Source organism: Corylus avellana, chromosome 6 (assembly GCF_965113065.1).
Source record: "Corylus avellana chromosome 6, dhCorAvel1.hap1.2, whole genome shotgun sequence".
Lineage (NCBI taxonomy): Eukaryota > Viridiplantae > Streptophyta > Magnoliopsida > Fagales > Betulaceae > Corylus > Corylus avellana.
The window spans coordinates 344,136-364,140 of NC_142495.1; the positions used below are offsets into that span (position 1 = coordinate 344,136).

The following is a 20,005-nucleotide window of genomic DNA, read 5'->3' on the forward strand; positions in this document are numbered from 1 at the left end:
CAGGTATATTTTTCTATTTTATTTTTTTAAAAAAAAAGAAATGTTAAATTGAAAATAGATTCGATACAATCCTTATGAGCATACAATTATTAATTTGTTTATTGTCCTTTGATTCTGTATTTGTTGAAATGATTTGGAGGGAAGCGGGCAATGATTAAGATTTCATTCATGAAAGAGGTATCAGAACAGAAAGATTTGTTTCCCGTGATGGGACTCTTTTCCTTGGGGTTTTTTCTTTGATGGATCAGGCTATTATGGCCCATGGGAAAGCTCAACGGTAGGATTCGGAGTCCTAATAATTTGAACGACACATATAAAAAAACAGATGGATGAACGGCCCAAACTTACTTTACTCATCATCAAAATTACTAAAAAAATATCTGTAAGAGACAATCGTGACTTAAGGGGTAGGAAAAAAGTAAATTGGGAATCTTTTGAAGAAAAAAAAAACATTTGCATGAAAATAATAGACAAAAAAATGAGGGCCAAGAAGACTTGATTGCGGACTTGGGACCCGTACGTCAGTGGTGTGGCCTTTAACTTCCAAAATTGGATTGAGAAACACTCCAAAATATCTTTGATATTTTACGTTGATTGTCATCCTTGTCATGTGTACGTTTGTCTCATCCCTAATTGCTGGTGGATACCTTGTATCTAAACTAAAGTACAAGCTTTTAGAGAGATGGATAATTATTTATAAATTTTGCTTTCATTGTGTACCTATTTAGGCCTTCGTCATTTTTTTTTTTTTTTAAAAAGGGGGGGTTATGTTTACAAGCATTAATAATCCAGCTTAATTTTATGTTAATAAATGATTATATATTAACTGAGTTCGAATCGAGCTTATACATACTGATTTCGAACTGACAAATTCACTTAAAGCCCTATATATATATATATATTTTGAGACAGTTTTATAGCAAGATGAAGGCTATCCCTTTGTACCTTTGTTATGTAGTCAAGTAAATTTCATGTACTAAGAGTATCAGTTTAGACTTGGGATGTTGGGTCGTTTCAAATTGCTTGCACACAAGTTGAAGGCCCAATAGCGAGTGAGATCCACTCCATGCAGCCCATCTTGTCAAAGCCCAAGTTGAAGCTGCTCTTTTTTATAAGGGGTAACTTCACTGAGCAATACCAAACATATAGTCCCTAAGAAGTAGCTCAATCGATTGGGACCACACTTAATGAAGTGGAGGTCACTAGTTCGAATCTCCCTCCCCCTCTTGGGCGGACATGTTAAAAAAAAAAAAAAAAAAAACCAAATATTTATATATTTCTCAGTCTCTCATTTCACACATGAAGTAAACAAACAAACAAATTAACATGAAGAATTGTTAGTCTGGAGATAAAGTATACAACCGCCTCTTTGATTACTCCTTTTCCAGTTTATACCCTGCCTAAAGCATACCTTTTACCCTTCTTACCTTTCTCCAATCAACCAACGATAACGAAATTCCAACCCCTCAAAACAGAACAAATACCCAATCCAAGTCACCCTTTTTTTTTTAGCTTTTCCATTTTCCACAACATGATGTGCACACTTTTGCCACCCTTTTGGTTCTTTTGCACTCTGGAACATTGTTCTTTTCTTCTGCTCTTATTTCAATGGCTATCGTTTTGTCTTCACCATGGACAAGGTTTCAACAAAATATTAATTTAATTTAATTTAATTGCGTTGAGAAAGGAAAACCTTGAGCTTGCTTGTTTACAAGGTTCAATCTGGTATTAATTGAACGATAAGGAAAGAATTACTGAAGTTCTCCCAAGTGGGCTTTGGATAAAATTCGTTCTTTATTGGGGGTCCTTTTGCTCCTAGATGGATGCTATAATTTGGCTTTCTTGAAGCTTTTGGTTGCTTGCATTCTTCATGGAACTTGTTTTTAGCAAATGGGGATGTGCATTTCTACTGTGTTGTTGGCTCACCTTCTCTGGAGCATACTCGGGTAAGCTCTATAACCTCCAATTTCTTGGATTTTTGGTTGTTTCTTGAAAATTAAATGCTATTTGTTAGTAGATGAAAGTATGAACAAATTGAGAATGGTTTTCTTACGTTGCATTCTGGTCCGAAGTGGATGGGTTACATGGGGATTCTAAAGTGAGAGGAGTGAACTTGGGAGGGTGGCTGGTTGTGGAAGGTTGGATTAAGCCTTCACTGTTTGATGGCATTCCCAATGGAGACATGCTTGTGAGCTTCTTCTCCAAATCTTGTTCTTTCTATGATTCTTGGATATAATCTGGCTTCTTCATGAGTGGGTTGGCTGACCCATTATTGGGAATGGTAATGTAGGATGGAACAGAGGTACAATTTAAGTCAGTGACACTGCAGAAGTATGTGTGTGCTGAGAACGGGGGAGGTATGAATGTTACAGTTAGCAGGGATATCGCATCTTCATGGGAAACTTTTAAGGTGAGATGCCTGACCACATTGTTCTGTGCCTGTAATGTTCTATTGGCTGTTGTGATATATTGGTGTAAAAATTGATTTTTGGTATTGCTAAGTGAAGGAACTGTTTATATTGGTTTATTCGGTATGTAAACTATAACTTTTCTTGCTTTGGTGGTTAAAAATCCAAAAATTTGGATGCGGCATTTTGGTAATGGAGTCGTATGTCAGATCAAGGCAGCTAACAAATCCTTGTCCCAACCATCTGGAATTTGCTACGTGGATCAAATGTTACTAGAACATATCGTCCTACGGGTTGTCTAAGTAACATTAATAGTTTGAAGTGATTAGTAGTTTGAGTTGTTGGAGCTAACCGGAAAAAAAAAAAAAAAAAAAAAAAAAAGTATTGTTGCATGAATTTTCATTATTTAGTAATCTATAGTTAGAAATGGATCTCCCTGGAGTTTTTTCCTCCCTTTATTTCTCCTTTTATTTTCTTTATTTTGAGGAATGGGAGGTTAAAACTCCATGGATTGCTGTTCCCCGGAGTATCACAACAATGTGCCTGTCAAGAGATTGTGGATTTATCGAATTTTGAGGTACTTATTTTATTGAGAGTCTTGCTAGTTGTATTCAAGCGACTATGGTTTCTTGCCCAACTTCAATATTATTAATCTGATTCTTATTGTTATTGTTATTGTTATTTTTTATTTTATCTTTGTTTGCAGTCTAAGAAGTAATGTTTTGTCTTTTATGTATAACTGAAAGAACAAGATAGCCTCGTGTGATGTTCTAAACAGATTATCTTAACCTTATGTTCTTGGATTTCGAAATAAAAAGTGTTCCGTGTATGGAAAAACGTTATCCCATTCCTTTCTTTTATTGCAGTTATGGAGAGTCTCGGAATCAAAATTTCAGTTTCGAACCTCCCAAGGCCAATTTCTAACATGTGATGGAGAAGGGTGCTCTGTCTCTGCTACTGCAGAATCACCTTCCACATCAGAAGCATTTTTCATTGAAAGGAATAACATTAGAGTTCACTTCAAACTCAAGAGTGGGGCCTATCTGCAGGTATCATTTTTCACCGTTTCATGTATTTAGTAAAAGAATAAAAATACCCGCATTGTTTGCATTGCATTTATAAGAAATAGTGCTGTACAGGCATTCTTGGGAGGATGCAGTGTAAATGTTGCACATTTCCAACCGTACCATATTTTTCCCTCTGTGTGAGTCAGTTGCCAAAATCTTACATCTTGGGGTCCAACAATTATTTGGATAATGACATGATTATGCAAATGTTTCTGTTGAATGAAGAATGATGCAGTTATTTTTCATGATAGTTCTAAAATTCATGAATCAACTCTATCAATATGTTTGGCATGGTTTGGTACTTCTTGAAGATTCACAGGATTTTGTCAAGTTCTGCTCATAAAAGAGTGAGAAAAATCATTTGAATAATAGGTGTTACTTGGCCTACAGCCATCAAGTCCTTTCTCAACCATGTCATGTGCACCAACTGTGGCAAAACAAACTTGGTTAAGGATCACCAAGATAGGCATTTGAAATTATGTCATTATTCAATTGCCTCTTCATAGGATGTTATACTTTTTAATGATAAAAACATAATGGATGTACTCCATTTTTAGGCTACAATAGGAAATCAGCTCACAGGAGACTATCCAGGGATTCCAGGATGGGATGATAATGCAGCCACATTTGAGATGACGATAGTAGCAAATAATTTGCATGGGGATTACCAGCTTGCAAATGGATATGGACACAAAGAGGCCAAAGAGGTTCTTAAGGTAAGTCCATATTTTCTGAAACTTCTTTGTTTCTTTTCTTGAAATTTTTTTAAACCAGTGTAATAGGTGGAAAGGCACCCTCTGTATTAATTTATCTGGGCATTCTCAAAATTAGGTATTTTCAAAGATGACTCTAAACATATTATGAGTAGAATCTAGCACTTGAATTTTTTTATATGACTAATTCAATGAATATTAGTGATAACAAAGGGAAAAGATCAACCATAACATCTCAAATATTCAAAATATCATTCACCAATGCAGCAACAGCATTTGCCAGTTGCTGCATTTGCCATTGCTAAAGTATGAGCATTAAGGAAGACTGCTTTTGAGTACATTTTCAGCAATTAATGCAATCGATTCCTAGTATGTTAGCCATGTGTTTATCTCCACATCTTTGTCTGCACTTAACTGACATATGTGCTTGACTATGTGATGTATTTTTGGCATGCTTTAGTATCTTTGCCATATTGTCCTCCTTGATAGATTGAAAAGATAGTATATATATCCATGACCCATGTGAAAGCCCCTTGAGAACAATCAATTGAGTCATTATAGAACTCCATAATATTTGCTTGATAAGAGTTATAGATTCCTCCAGTGTTGTCTTCTTGCCTATGTAATTTATCAGCCATCTCAAACTGCAGAGACACAGAAACAGTTTTATCACTATTGAAGATTTCAAATTTCTGTATAGACATGGAATAAATACTGTTAGGATCCCAGTTGGCTGGTGGATTGCTTTTGATCCTGATCCTCCCGTTCCATTTATTGGGGGAACTCTAGAAGCTCTGGATAATGCATTCTCATGGGCACAGTAGGTCTTGCTTTCACCTTGTTCTGTTCCAATTGGTGATACTATGAAACTTAAAATTTCCCTCTGATGTTGTACCCAAAAACGTTGGTGCAGAGCCTATAACATAAAGTGCCTAATCGACCTTCATGCTGCTCCTGGCTCTCAAAATGGGATGGAACATAGTGCTAGTCAAGATGGTTTGACAGGGTGGCCTACTTCTCAGGATTACATCTCACAAACACTGGATGTTATTGATTTTCTAGCTTCCAGGTATATTATGGACAATTTCTTGGATTGTCAAGATACAGTCCTTATTAAGAGTTATCCGCTTGCTTGTTACTTTGAATATCTATCAAAAAAGTCAAAGTTTTGATGGTTGGTGGCTAGCATAAAAAACGTATATGATTTGCATTATTATCTCATGTTTAAGGGTACTGGCCAAGTTATATCAGGAGTGAAATGCTATTGTAGCTAGGAAACAAAATATGATTTTATGGGGATTGGATAGTTAATGGACTTCAGATCCGTAGCAACTGTGCGTGTTTGTGTCCCATCCAAGAAAAGGAGAAAAGTGGGGGGGCCCTGTGGGTGGGAATGTTGGTGGGTTTAAAAGTATTCATCACCAAAATAATGTTTAAAAGGTGGAACCAGGGTTATATGGTGAAATCGGAAAACAGATTTATATCAATTAGCTTCTTGAAACAACAAAGAAAAGAATCAACAGAACTCACCAAAAGTCATGTAATTGAACTGATAGAAAATTAAGCATCTCTCTCTCTCTCTCTCTCTCTCTCTCTCTCTCTCTCTCGTGGATTGTGACGTTCAAGTATCTTTTCATTAAAAACTAGAAGATTCACCCAGGTTCGTACTGCTCCTGGAGTAAACTTTCCTGTTGTCACATACATCCTTCCTAATCTTCCCCCTGGCAAGTATATCTACTACACTCTCATCAAAGAAATCATTGAAGGCTTCCCATACCATTTTGCACTTGGTTCCTTGATATGTTATCTTTTCTTTCTGTCCCCTTACCTCTCTCTTTCAAATACACACACACAGGTTTATATTCTGTCATATTCTTTGTTAAATGACACTTACAAATGCCAGTAGAAGAATCTTTATCTTTTTCACCTTTTAGTTTTTTGACACCTGAAGCATTAGTTCAGGCCCATTTGAACTCTATGCAGGGTGACTTGACTTCTTTGCATTTTCAGGTATGCAAGACATCCTGCATTGCTGGGAATTGAGCTCTTAAATGAACCATCTGCTGCCACAGTTCCATTGGATACTTTAGTTTCATATTACAAACAAGGATACCAAATTGTTCGAAAATACTCGTCAACAGCATATGTAATAATTTGCCAAAGAATTGGCAATGCAGATCCCTGGGAGCTTTATCAGGCTAACATAGGCTCTCACAACATAGTGGTGGATTTGCATTTCTACAACCTCTTTGACACATTCTTTGTTAATATGAGCACTGTGGATAACATACAATTCATATACAAGAGCAGGGAAGCTCAATTACAGGCCCTCAACAATACAAATGGTCCACTTGTTTTTATTGGTAAGTTAGAATATGAATTCCATCTTTTATTGAAAAATTTACTTCGAGGTTTTAGATTCAAATTTATAATCCAGACATCAATTTCAATGAAAATTTTCATTCTTAATATGTAGCAGTTAGAATCAATTAAAAGGAAAAACTTCATTTAATCCTCTGAACTTTCATTACTTTTGCAATCTCCTCTAAAGTTATAAAAACTCTCAATTTAGCATATCAAACTTTCGATTTTTTGCAATTTAATCCCTCCCATTAAGGTTTGGGGTTAAATCAAACGGTCAAAGGGTAAAATGACCATTATACCTTTGTAAACTTCATGAAATTCTATTTTTCTATTTTTTTTTTTTAAAAAAAAAAAAAAATCAAGGGTATTTTGAAAATTTCACGGCCTCGGTTATGATTTTCAAGGGGGTTAAATGAAGTTTCTTCCAATTAAAATCAGAGTGAAACTTTTTTCTGCATGTAGAAGTGAGCTATTGCTGTTTTGTCTTTCTTAACATTCTGAATTAGAAACCCTAGTTTTCTTTTGATACAAATTCCACATTTAGGCACCTGAGTAGGGTTCTTCTAAGTGGTAAGAATTATTATTTTGAAAGTGGATTGCTTTCAGGGGAATGGGTGAATGAGTGGAATGCGATAAGTGGGTCTCAGAGAGATTATCAAGAGTTTGGGAAGGCCCAATTAGAGGTTTATGATGCAGCATCTTTTGGATGGGCTTATTGGACACTTAAGAATGACAGAAAACACTGGGATTTTGAATGGAACACAAGGAACAATTATCTCCAACTTGGTAAATACTCTAGGCTCATCTGGTTTCTGTTTTGAACACATACAGATGCACACACATCTTGGGTACTGAATCTAAGTTCTTTAGTTATGACTTTCGCTGTTACAAATAAGACAATTTTGAGGTAGTGTATGAGGTAAATATAGATATATCCGTGCAGGCGATTCACCCAACAAGCAGATTTTCAACAGTTTAATGTCAGTCGGGTTGATATGTAGCTGGTTCTCTCTGCATTATTTATGGTGAAAAGTCACACTTGAGTTGCATCATTAACAATAATTGAAGAGGAAGATCTACAATGCGGCTTTTCTTTGCTTTTGGCTTCTCAACCATCACATTCTTACTTATTGTTATGCAAAATGGAAAAAAAGGGCAATAATACTGTAAATACTTGGAGGCTACATGTGTGATACAAGGGAAAATTTTCTTCCTCTAATTTCGCTATCCTCGAGCAGTTTTTTTGTGCAAATGCACGTTCTCATGTGAATTCAGTCTGTTATCTAAAGCCATCTTTTATAAACAAAAATGTAAAGTCTCTTGACCACCTGGCCGATTGTAAAGTATCCTAGAAACAGAACAACCATAAATCCAAAATATGATAAAGGTAGGGCAACAAATCCCATGACTTTCCCAAGTGGTGTCAAAGGAATTGCGATTCCAATGGCAGAAATCAAAAGCGTGGAACAGAGCACTGGCCATGAGGCAACCTCCTGAATGAAGGGAATTTTCTCTGTCCGGATCAAGTGGATAATCAGAGTCTGCATTAGAAGCCCTTCAATAAACCACGCAGTACGAACGAAATTCACCTCCATAGAACCCATAGCCTTGTAATAGATCCAAAGGAACATGAGGGTGGCTGCATCACAAAGAGTGCACACAGGTCCGTTCCATAATAGGAACATGGGCAAGCCTTTCTTAGACCATCTTTTTGGGGTTTTGACATAATCTTCTTCCATCTTGTCCCATGGGATAGCAATTTGGCCCACACTATACAAGAAGTTTTGTGTAAGAAGCTGCCTTGGAGTCAATGGCTCATACTTAAGGACCAGGGTTGCCAGTAGGAGTGAAAGAATACTCCCTAAATTGGCAATAGCTGACATTTTTATGTATTTCATAGTATTCCCAAAAGTAATTCGGCCATGTTCAACTCCGGCGACAAGGACGTTGAGGTCTTTCTCCAGTAAGATGATGTCGGCAAAGTCTTTTGCAACTGATACCCCTGAGTCAACTGATATACCTACATTGGCAGCATCCAATGCGAGGGAGTCATTTACACCATCCCCCAAAAACCCGACCACATGCTTGCCAACCGTCTGCAGTGACTTGACTACTCGGAATTTCTGAGTTGGGGTGAGCCTAGCTAGTACTGTTGCTCTTTTAACGGTCTCATGGAAGGAATCCTGCTCGAGTAGCTCAAGCTCGGGCCCAGTAACTACATGGGTTGTTTTGATGCCTACTTCCTGGCAAACCTTTATTGCCAGGGAGAGTGAATCACCTGTTAATACTTTCGCTTTCACCCCCTTCTCCGCCAACCGCCACAAGGCTTGCTTTGCCGAGTCCTTGGGTGGATCAAAGAATGTTATCAGGCCGAGGAACACCATGTCTGATTCACAAGTCTCATCATTGGCCATGCTTCCGTTACTGATTTGCTGCAACATGAGAGACAAAAACAGCAAATAAGTTTAAAGAAAAAAAAAAAACTCTCATCGTTGCCTATACTGTTTTACTTCTGCTAACATAATATGAAGAAGAGAGCCAAAAGAAACGAAGATTGAAAAAAAAACTACTAAAATTTGCTTAGTCTGCATCAACTAGGTATTTGGTAACCATGAAAAGAGATCCAGACACACCGGTTTCAGCCTCTTTGTTGCTACTCCTATTGTCCGTAAGCCCTTATTGCTTATCTCTTCTGCCATACTTAGAATCCTCTGACAGTCTTCTGGAGATAAATTTGTTATTGCACCGGTATCAACATGCTCAATGAAAGAAGAAACTTTCATTACTTCTTCCAATGCTCCTTTTGTTACCATGAATCGGTCGATAAATTGAAGATTTATATCTTCCGCATGTGATTCTGTTTCCATGATAACAGATACTCTTCGTCGTATGAAATCAAATGGGATCTCATCTATCTTCCTCCACTTGGATGGCTGAAACCTGTATCCATTTGTATAAACATATGCCAAAATTGCATCGTCCAGAGGATACTTCTGGTCAGTCTTGAAGTAGGAGTTAAGGAAGGCAAACTGTAGAACCTTTTCTTTGGGTAAACCCCCGCTGTCAAGATGGTCAACCATGATGGCACGGTTCATGGTGAGTGTGCCCGTCTTATCAATGCATAAGATATCCCTGAACAGAAAGAACAAATGGATGAAAAATAGGACTAAATGTTGTGGTTTCAAACGAAAATGTGGATGAATTAATAATTACAAAAAGGAGTTCATGAACCAGGTTAAGACTCAAAAGGGTATCTCTTCTCCTAGTTCAGCATCTAACTGTAAATATGTTTCCTTTTCAAGTTCATGGAAATTGCTAGACACCTGACTTGGTTAGCCTAGTTCACGTTGTACCGGAACAGTATGTCCTCCTCCATACAATTGTTTGGATAGACCTATTAATATGATCAAACGAGTTAGAGCATTTTTATCCGTGAGAACGTGAACTAGGGTTATAAAAAAAAATAGTTTCAGTAATAGACAACTTAGAAGTTAAAGCCAATGAAGCCAAAAAAAAAAAAAAAGTAGTGTAAGTTATGAAGAATTCCCTCATCTTTTCTGTGATTGCAGGCAACCAACCAGATGCAATGTTAAGTTTCATCAAATGGTAATGCTTTTGTACACTCGACCTACTAACTGTAACCCACCATGCAAGATTTCAGCAGTGACTTCATAGATTGTGGTTTTTCTTCCTCTTTTTTTTTTTTTTTTTTGGGGGGGGGACACGCTAACCAGGGTATTCAAGATGAAAAAGATGGTGTTTTTGATATTCAGGATCAGATACCCCCCTCAATCGTATAAGAATACTAAGGAGCTGTGGTCATGTACTTATGTTTGTATTTAATATCCTCCAGTAACTTATCAAGTAAATATAAACTTACATCGATCCCATGTCTCGGATGGCAGTTATGCTTTTGACTATGCATCTATCTCTGGCCATAGCAAGTGCTCCTTTAGCAAGACTTATGTTAACAATTAGGGGGAGCATTTGAGGAGTGAGTGCACTTGCAACTGACATTCCAAAAAGCAGACTTTCGCTCAAATTATGGCATGTATAGTAATCAATTATGACTATGATGGTGACTACTACTAGCATAACAGCAATAAGCACATAAGATATGCGGCGGACACCATTCTCGAAGTCATCTGGTGGTTTCTTCTTCCCTATGGCTGAAAACATGGTGCTCATGTAAGTCTTGGATCCAGTGGACACTACTAGACCAGTTCCACTACCTGATACCACATTTGTTCCCTGAAAGATGTGATCAGAACCCATATTATATTCTCAGTATTTCAATTGTAATAACCAATCAGCAATCAGTTATGAAAGAGCCGTGATGAGAAGACAAACTTCTGAGGAAAATTTAAAGAAACAAAAAGAGATAAATGTTACCAGATCCTACCCCACCTCTTACCACCTTAGCCAAGGCCCAACAGCCAATTTCCTTTTAAAACAAATTTCATTCCCTTTTGTCATCAGGGTCCTCCTAATTTATAACTTCAGTGAGCAACTTTCAATTTTGGGTTCTTGGGGTCATAAACATTCTAGAAGGCCTTGCTTGAAAATCAAATTCTCTATCGTATCAAAGCAACTTGTCCCACTTATTTCTGTCGGGTACGTCCAGTAATAATGATCTTCTAAAGTGAATGAAAATAAATAGATGAACCCCAAAACCCTGCTACCAGTTGATCCCTTAAAACAAAGCAGTTCAGATATAGTTACTTAAAAATTTAAAACACTTATGACTTAGAAGCACAGAAAAGATCATCATCTTCAATTATTGCACTCTGGTTTTAGGAACTAATGCTGAATGATGTTGCATATCTAGTGGTTGTGATGATAATATTTGTAACATAATAGTGTTAAGAAACGAAGGAAAAAAAAAAAAAACAGTAGTAGTAAACAATCTGCAACAGATGATATGAAAGGAGGGACATCCAGATTGTATACTAAAAGTTGGCATATTACAAATTAAAAAAGAGACCTCTCTGAAGCATTCTAGTTAGGACTTTTTTCCATCAATGCAATACGGTATAATGCTTCTACAGGAAAGGAAACTGTAACAGGGGTATCCTATGTACACAAAAAAAAAAAAGATCTGCTTCTCTCACAAATTCCCACTGGAGCCTAAAAATCTAGAAAGTGCAGTTTGTGCATTTGACTGCCGTGTATCATGTATGGGTCCTAAAAATCTTATATTTGACAAGGAGTATAATTTCAATTATCATTTACAGCCTCTAGAAAAAGTTATGTTTCTTCAGGATGCCATACAATGTCATCGAATTATTTTGTCATACATTTAACCTAATTATATCATCTATGGTTTAATTATTTAAAATCTATGTGAATATCGAAAAGATCAAGAACATATCTTTTTAAAAAAATTCCAGAAAATACTGTTATCTGTTTGTATGAGTGTGTTTGATCAAATGCAATCTATTCCATGATCCATATATTTCCTAACGTATTCATGATAATTCCAAAAAGAAAAATGCAGATACTCTTGTTAACTTAAATCCCAAATTTGCAACTTTGAGAGGTGGGACCCCTCAAATTTCTGTCTGTATAACTGAAGCTATAACTTCCACCACAAATAGAACAACCACAGGAATAACCATACCCACCATGAAGCAAATATTCTTCAACTCTAGTAAAGGAGTGCTTTGATCTTCTCTGATGTCAGCTGTTTTTTCTGTTGCCATGGACTCCCCTGTTAGTGAAGACTGACTGTTCAAGAAGCAGGATGTGATCATGTGATTTAAAATTTTGGCTGTAGAGGAAAAAGGAAGAATGGAATGAAAGAACTCAAAAACTCATCTACAGAAAGGGGAAAGCTTTCCAGGTAGCATACCTTACAACAAGATGTTTTGAAGATAAAAGCCTCACATCTCCAGCAAAAAGGTCCCCAGGTTCAAAAATAACAATGTCACCAGGAACAACATCTCTTTGATCAACTTGAACAATTAATTCAGTCTGAACGACTCTTCCTGCACATCTTTGAACTTTGACGGGGCATCTTACTAATTCTGAAAGTTTCATGGCTGCCTTTGAACTGCTATATTCCTGAAAAACATGTGGAAAATTAGTAAAAGACTACATTTGAGAAAAGATACGCAAAGTACCTATTGACTGAACAATTTAAGCAAAGAGAACCTGGTAGAATCGGAGGGAAACACTAATAAAAACCAATACAAGCATGACGCATCCATTTGGATTGTCGCTGGTTATGTATGACAGCACAGACAAAACAATGAGAATGATATTAAAAGGATGGAAAAAAGCAGTCCACAGAAGATGCCACCAGCTTGGAAAAGAATAATCAAGAGGAACATTTGGGCCATTTTCCTTCAATCGCCTCTCAGCTTCAGTGAAGCTCAGGCCTGCGCAGAAGCAAAAGGAAAACTAATGTCATCTCATCAAAGGAAAAGGAAAAGTATAATTACAGAATAAAAAAGAAAAAGACTAAAAAATGATTTTTCACCAAAAAAAGAAAAAAGAAAAAGAGAGAGAGAACTGTAGATGCTTAGAAACCCCCATCCTCTTTTCCTGACAATGGTTAGTCCTGCAGAAAGTTATGGTAGAAAATTCATACATAAATGCAGAGCATAATATTACAAAAGAAATTATGCTTGTTTACAGAACTGTTCCCTTGTTCTTGGAGAGAGTGGTTTTCTATCCCTCTTCATCAATCAGTGTGAGAACTTTGGTTCTACTTTAGCAAGTACATTTTATTTTATTTTTGATTTGCATTTCACTTTTTATTTTTAAAAATATATTTAAGGGAATTGAATGGGATTGAAGCATTTCTCATGCTTAAAGGAAAAAGCAACTTAGGCTTGTTCTTGGGCATCTAGAAGTCTAGATCCACTCCTCCACATAAATTATTTTCATTTCGTGAGTGAACTAACAAATTGTTACACATACTGAAACAATAGCTTGATGCATTTGCATGACAGTATAAATAGTCAGCACAGTAACTTAAGATTTAATTGGTTTCTTTTTATCTTTGAGTCATCCAGTTTCAATTGATGTACTTCAAAACAGTGCATCTGGCTGCTTACAGGTGAAAAGTATGATCCTAGAAATCGTATCTTGAGATAGTCATCCTGCATGCTTGTTTTCCGAAAAACGAGAAAGGAGAGAGAGAGAGAGAGAGAGAGAGAGAGAGAGAAGACAATCCTGATCCAGGCCCAGAGCAGAGAAATACAATGAGTGAATGGATATTGGCAGAATATGGTACTTGAGTATTGCCTTCCTTGCATTTTAAACTAACAGGACTATAAACCGCAAAGCTTGATATGCCCTAGCAGAAAGCAAAAAATCCACCCCAAACACCAACCTATTGATTATTTCTGCCAGATGTGGATATTAAATATTTTTGAAATCGTAAATAAAACTTTTCAGTATCCTGTGGAAAGCATAGGAAGTAACTGCAGTACAAACTAAAATCTGAAGTAGAAACTCGCATGTGTAGAGGAAACTGGCATTTTGCCTACGATTGATCATATTCCTAGGGAATGCTGCAGTGCACGGTAACATTTTGTTTATGTACATTCTTGAGATATCATACACTAGTAGTAGGATTATCCTAGAAAGATTTCGTTCATGCAAGAGATGGAACCAACACTTGTATGCTCCATACGAAGATACAATTGTCTATTAGATCTGCTCCTAAATAGTTTGAATGTGCTTATACACATTTCTACAGGGGTTTCCAAATAAACTCAAACTAAACCCAAGAATTGATATGCCCCATTATGCTCATTGGCTTTCTTTAGCAACATCCAATATAACTACAATTTATATGCCCCATTATCCTCGTTGGCTTTCTTTAGCAACATCCAATATAACTAGAATTTGCCCAGATAGTCTCCCTTTCAAGTAGCTTCATGATGGAGCTAGGAATATATATTTAGATGATACGAATGGTTACATGTTCTCCCTGTTGTTAGTCAAAGGAACTAGGCATCCAACTTTAACCGATTCATATTTGAAATGGAACAGATACAGAACTGTAGGAATCATCGCAACATATATATGTGAAACAAGAGCATTTGATGAGTTCCTATAAAGGATCAAATCCCATCTGCCATGGTGAAGATTTCCAATTACCTTTTAAAATGGTTCTCACTATGGATACTAAACTTATTCACTATAGTTAATATATAACATTTGAACGAGCAATATAAAAATTCAAAGGAAAATAAAATATGCTTTAAATCAACAAATAAATATATCCAATCTCTTGGCATTGTATCAAACATCCCAAACTATTCTAAAACTAAAATATATATAAAAAAATAAAAAAAGAGGAAGATTCTCACCTCTTTCGGTGGATCGTACATACTCAAAAACCAAGTCCTTATCCGACTGGGCCAAGGCGTATAACCAAGAGTACACCTTCTCTTCCGCCTCCGTCCGTGACCCTCCGTCGATTTTATCTACACATTCCAAAGAGAAATAAACACAAACACATCCCAAACACACCTCCAAAAATCCCAAAAACCTAAAAGCAGTAACAAGTAAGCACTGAAACACACTTCCGGACATAAACCGCCGGAGAAACCCAAAGACCCAATAGTTGAATCCATCTTTGGGTGTATCAGAATCGTTGTTGAGGAGATTTTGGCGAGTTGGGTCGGATGTGGGAAGTCTGTAGTGGTTGGTGGGAAGTTTGGGGCGTCTCATAAGAACTGTGTGGTGGTTTATGAAAAATGGAAAATGACATATATGAAACAGCTGAACCAAGAAGATGATAATGATGGTGCTGGCCGGTGAAGAAAAGCCCAAGAATACATTTTTCTTTGAGGGGTTGAAGATTTGAAGAGAAGGTAGAGACAGTTGAAAAAGTTCAATATTTTTGTGTGACTAAGAAGTGAGGGATTGGTGTGTTGTTGGGCTCTGCCTCTGAGGCTTTGCGTTTTAGCTTCAACAACCAGACTCCAGGCGACCGTTTGGTGTAGGTGCCGTACGTCTGAGAGAGTTGAAAACCGAAATAACGGTTATTCCAGCGTGCGTTCCTGTCCTGAGTCCTGACCAGACTGGTTGGTACACTAAACCCATACCGGGTTCATGGCCTCCGGGTACCGCTACAGCACCCGCCCGAAAACGGTGCAAACAGCGGTCGCATGAACCGGAACTGATTTGCCTCTTTTTAAAAGAGATTGTCCAGAGTAATGCTACATGTCGTATTTGTTCATTCATTTACTACAACTAGTTTATTCCTTTTCCTTCTTTTCCCCGTTCTAATAAGTTGGACATTCCGTTGCACGTTGGCCCAAGAAGAATGGTTAATGAGGCAATGACAAGTCCATTCAAGTGGGCCATTGTCATTGCCATGGGCCCCCGGCTATAATTCACGACTTGTTTTGCGTCGCCTTGATTGAAAGAAGTTCATAAGTTTCCCAACTTTGATGGGAATGCCGTTGTTCCATATAATCAAAAGTCTGAATATAAACAATTGTATGAATTTATAATCTTTTATTTCAAAGTGGGTGATGAGAATGGTGGAATATACGACACCATAAGTGATAAGTTTATTAATGGATCGGAAATTGAGCATACATAATAATATCAATATAAGAAAGATAATATCAAAAGAGGACGGATAAGGCTTACATGCTGTTATTAAAATAACAGCATGTATGCTGTAGTTTAATCAACGGTCAAGATTCAATTTTAAAGTTGACTTATTTTTAGAATAATTTAATAGGAGAGGGAAAATGAATAGAGATTTTGAGAAATTCAATCTTGACCGTTAATTAAGCTATAGCATACATGCTGTTATTTTAATAACAGCATGTAAGCCAAATCCACAAGGACATAACTCATAAGGAATAAGCAACAACGCGCTCATACAACTACCTACCCATTTTGATGAAAGCCCCACATAAACCTACAATAATTAATATACAAAATACTGACAGTGACATGTCTCCTTGTCCTTGGTGTAGGAGACGTGGAACGGTGTTCTTAGACGATCTATAAAATTCATCTTTTCTACTAAAAAATCGTACAAATAACATGAGAGATATGAGACAGGATTCATTAGTTATATAGGACCACCAACTTGTCAAATTATGCAAAGGTTGGTGGTTTTACAAGTTAATTATATGAGTCGAACCGAGCTTATACAAGCTTGCTTCGTTTAATATTTGAGTTAAAATTTATGTTCACAAATAACTCATTTAATAATCGCGCGAATCGAGCACGAATTGAGTTTATTCGAATCCATCTCGGATTCGCTTGAGGCTGCTTACACCCCTTCTTAAGTCAAATCTGTTGTGATATAAATATATAAAGTACTACCTACCATTCTGTTGGAATATTGAAGGACATGAAATGCAGTGATTAATGGAAAGATCATCTAGTGAAGGTGGGAATTCGGGGAGAAGAAAGAGAATGAATTGTATATCAATTTTGTCATAAAGAATTGCAATGTCTCCATATATACACTTTGTTATCATATGATCATTAATTACTTACTTCATCACATTCCCAAAAGTCAATTTTGATAGGCCCGAGCCATGAGGACGACTTGTCCATTAGCTTATTGAACACCCTTCTCTTTTTTTCTTTTTTTTTAATAAATTCTGATTTCATTCAAATAATATGAAATAATACAAAAACATCTAGAGCCAACTCTAAATATCAAGAGCACGAGGCTTTAAAACTCCAAGAGACGGTTGCTCTAAGAGAACAATATGTTGCACAATATCAGAGACTTTTTCCATCCAGATTCTCGAAACCTTTGTAATTCCTGCTGCCCTCACCAAGCTATGAGCTGCTTCATTAGCTTCTCTTTTTACATGCTCCACCCTCCAGCTCCTGAATCCCGTCACGATAACATGGATATCTTCAATAACTTGACCGAATTTACACCAAGGAGTTCTCCCAGTAATAGCTTGGACCACTATTTTTGAGTCCCCTTCCAAGATAACACCTTCTCTTATTGGTTAAATGCCATGTACAATGGCGCCCATGACACAAACATGAAAAATAATATTCATTTTAAGTGAGGAGGGAGAGAAAAAATAAAAATGAAATAAATCCTCTTAATTAGCTGAACATTCTCTTCCAAAAAACTTGGGACAATTTTTGCTCCATGGTACGTACCTGTACCTGATGAACGGGGCCATACTGATGGGCTGGTTAACATATATCTGAAACGTACGTTGTTCTCATAATTGGTACACTTTGTTTGTAGGCCAAGAAAGTTAAAGGTATGCTAAAATTAAAGCATATATATATATATATATATATATAGTTCAAAAAGGAGAGGCCAGGTAAAAATAGGCTATAAATTAAACCATCTCCATGGACTTAATTAGGTAGCAAGGTTAATTAATTACCTAAAGTGAAAAAAAGAAAATACTAATTAAGTTCCTAACTGATAGTAATTTCATGTGGATCGATCTAATGGAAAGAGTGAGAATCAGGTGACCCACAAACTCTCTCAAAGTTGGCCTTAAGGTACATTATCTCATATTCTCATCATCCCTATTAATTAAGCTGATCCTTCCCAGTACTAATCATGCCAGCACCCACAACAACCGCACTCATTAGCCCAAGTGCGTCAATATACCCAACTTTCCTCCCATTGCAATACATAGTCCACACCGGCACGGACAAAAGAGAGCAATTCGAAGCATCATCACTATATATGTGCGCACTCTAGTGCAATACGAAGAATACCCCCTCGCATTTCTCTTGCTAATGTTGTTGTGGGGACACCCAATGCAAGGAGGACAATTGGGTTGCTGGACTTCGAGCTCGTTTGGATACAAAGCCTCACTTTCCCACGGCGACAGCCAAATATGATAGTTGTGGAAGAAGAAGAAGTAAAGGTGAGGTGGAGGAGTAGTGTAGCTCTTCTGGGGGTAGTTTATATATATATATAGTGAAGATTTATTAATTTATTTTCTAGTGAAGATTATACGGGGGTTTATATAGTGAAGATTATTAATTCTTTTGATCGGCATTTCAATACTTTTTTGGCTTTGGGAGGCCAATGTCGATTTTTTTTTTTTTTTTTTTTGAAAAAAAGGGGAAAATATCCTAAAAATCACTCAGTTTTGCATGCCCATATGACAAATAAGGGTATGAACTTCTAATTTTGATAATTAAAGATCTGAATTTTGATCTTATAACAAATTAGTCCTTTCTTCATGTTTGTTATCCAACTTCCCTTAAAAAAATAAAATAAAAAAATAAAAACCAATTTTCATATTCTCCACATCAAACTAATAAAAACATGGCATGTGCAATCTAATATCATATTGTCATATTTATTATCCACTCTCGTGTAGGGGGGCCAGTTCCTCTAAAGTTCAAATGAAATTTGACTTGGAGAGGACCTGGTTTCTCAAAAAATAAGGACAAATTGTTATTATTATTATTTATTTTATTTTTTTTACAATTTTGCCTGTCAGGGTGGTTTCATCCCCATTCCCCCACACACCTTTTTGTTGGTTAAAAAATGAAATACATCACTGTTTCTAGCCAAAATCGAGATGTTAATTGTAAGGATCAAGCTTCTGTTGGTACAAAAATTGAATGAAAGTCTATATGCCTTTTATTATTATTATTATTATTATGGTAGTTTTACAATTCGTATGTTCTAAGTTGTTCTGATTATTTAAAATGAATATCCTAGATCAAGCGAGTGGCCCTAAGTCCTTAGGAGGTTCAAAGTTAGTGCAACCATCCTGGCCAACCACCACCCTTAAAGGGTGAGTGATTCGTCAACTTACCTCAATCACACTTTTGAATGGCCGACTACCTTCTTGAGGGTAAGATGGTGGTCAGCCACCCATATTTTTATTTATTATTATTATTATTATTTGCTTTTTTATTATTTATTGATGACATAGTTGAATTTAGACAGTTCATTTTGCAGAAAAACTCGGTCTGCGGAGTAAAAGATCTCTGAAATTCTATGTATGATTCAGACGATCGATGAATGAGAAAAGATTGTATGGGTGCAAAAGTACCTTAGCATGTCCCAAGCTGTTCAAAGTGTAAGGCTCAGGCCCACCTACTGATCAGGCAACCCAAAACATTGGACGCAACATTCCGGAAGTTCTCCGTCCTTTGTCCCCTTTAAATGGGCCCATAGACACGTCATTCAACTTTTGCACTTATCCCCACAATGCTGAATGCTTGGTCCGGACTCCGGACACAATTGGCTAGCTCCTTCTTGGTTTTTTATTCATGTGTTAGCTTACAGTATTAAAACATGTTTTCTTAGCTTTTATCAAAGGAACAAGAAAAGGAGCAGAGACAAAACAAGGTGTGCCACTGTGCCATCTCACTGTCTTCATCCATGTTGCCCCATGCCTAGCCACTCAGCTCGTTGCTATTCTAATTTAGAACCGTATATAATTTAAGAAGAAACACACGTGTAATATAGTTTATGAGGGGTTACATGTACAATACAATTAATAAAGTTACA

The 20,005-nt window shown here is 36.8% G+C and overlaps 2 protein-coding genes and 1 pseudogene across 2 annotated transcripts; 1 reads left to right on the plus strand and 2 right to left on the minus strand.

The window, feature by feature from the left end:
- The first annotated feature begins 1,391 nt into the window (after nucleotides 1-1,391).
- Nucleotides 1,392-7,673, plus strand: LOC132186353 (putative glucan 1,3-beta-glucosidase A). The gene is made up of 10 exons (XM_059600284.2): nucleotides 1,392-1,946; nucleotides 2,073-2,188; nucleotides 2,291-2,410; nucleotides 3,275-3,457; nucleotides 4,033-4,191; nucleotides 4,839-5,008; nucleotides 5,102-5,257; nucleotides 6,199-6,551; nucleotides 7,159-7,338; nucleotides 7,496-7,673. The coding sequence occupies exons 1-10, from the start codon at nucleotides 1,871-1,873 to the stop codon at nucleotides 7,579-7,581; spliced, it is 1,599 nt and encodes a 532-aa protein (XP_059456267.2). The 5' UTR covers nucleotides 1,392-1,870; the 3' UTR covers nucleotides 7,582-7,673.
- Nucleotides 7,674-7,757: 84 nt separating this feature from the next.
- On the minus strand, nucleotides 7,758-15,659 carry LOC132186351 (uncharacterized). Its single transcript, XM_059600283.2, has 8 exons — nucleotides 15,093-15,659; nucleotides 14,877-14,993; nucleotides 12,706-12,932; nucleotides 12,404-12,615; nucleotides 12,177-12,279; nucleotides 10,433-10,803; nucleotides 9,186-9,684; nucleotides 7,758-8,984 (listed from the first exon to the last, which is right to left on the minus strand). Exons 1-8 carry the CDS (start codon nucleotides 15,238-15,240, stop codon nucleotides 7,836-7,838), a joined length of 2,826 nt encoding a protein of 941 aa, XP_059456266.2. The 5' UTR covers nucleotides 15,241-15,659; the 3' UTR covers nucleotides 7,758-7,835.
- Nucleotides 15,660-17,967: 2,308 nt separating this feature from the next.
- LOC132186452 (protein MIZU-KUSSEI 1-like) lies at nucleotides 17,968-19,552 on the minus strand (annotated as a pseudogene).
- Nucleotides 19,553-20,005: the final 453 nt, after the last annotated feature.

What these genes read in the sequence shown, in the direction of transcription:
- LOC132186353 (XM_059600284.2), top strand. Translation starts at nt 1,871, where the DNA reads ATGGAACTTGTTTTTAGCAAATGGGGATGTGCATTTCTACTGTGTTGT. An exon ending in CTTCTCTGGAGCATACTCGG is followed by an intron (nt 1,947 to 2,072) that starts GTAAGCTCTATA and finishes TCTGGTCCGAAG; the next exon opens with TGGATGGGTTACATGGGGAT. An exon ending in AGGCCAAAGAGGTTCTTAAG is followed by an intron (nt 4,192 to 4,838) that starts GTAAGTCCATAT and finishes CTCAAACTGCAG; the next exon opens with AGACACAGAAACAGTTTTAT.
- LOC132186351 (XM_059600283.2), bottom strand. Translation starts at nt 15,240, where the DNA reads ATGAGACGCCCCAAACTTCCCACCAACCACTACAGACTTCCCACATCC. An exon ending in TCAAAACATCTTGTTGTAAG is followed by an intron (nt 12,280 to 12,403) that starts GTATGCTACCTG and finishes CTTCTTGAACAG; the next exon opens with TCAGTCTTCACTAACAGGGG. An exon ending in TGAAGAATATTTGCTTCATG is followed by an intron (nt 10,804 to 12,176) that starts GTGGGTATGGTT and finishes CACATCTTTCAG; the next exon opens with GGAACAAATGTGGTATCAGG.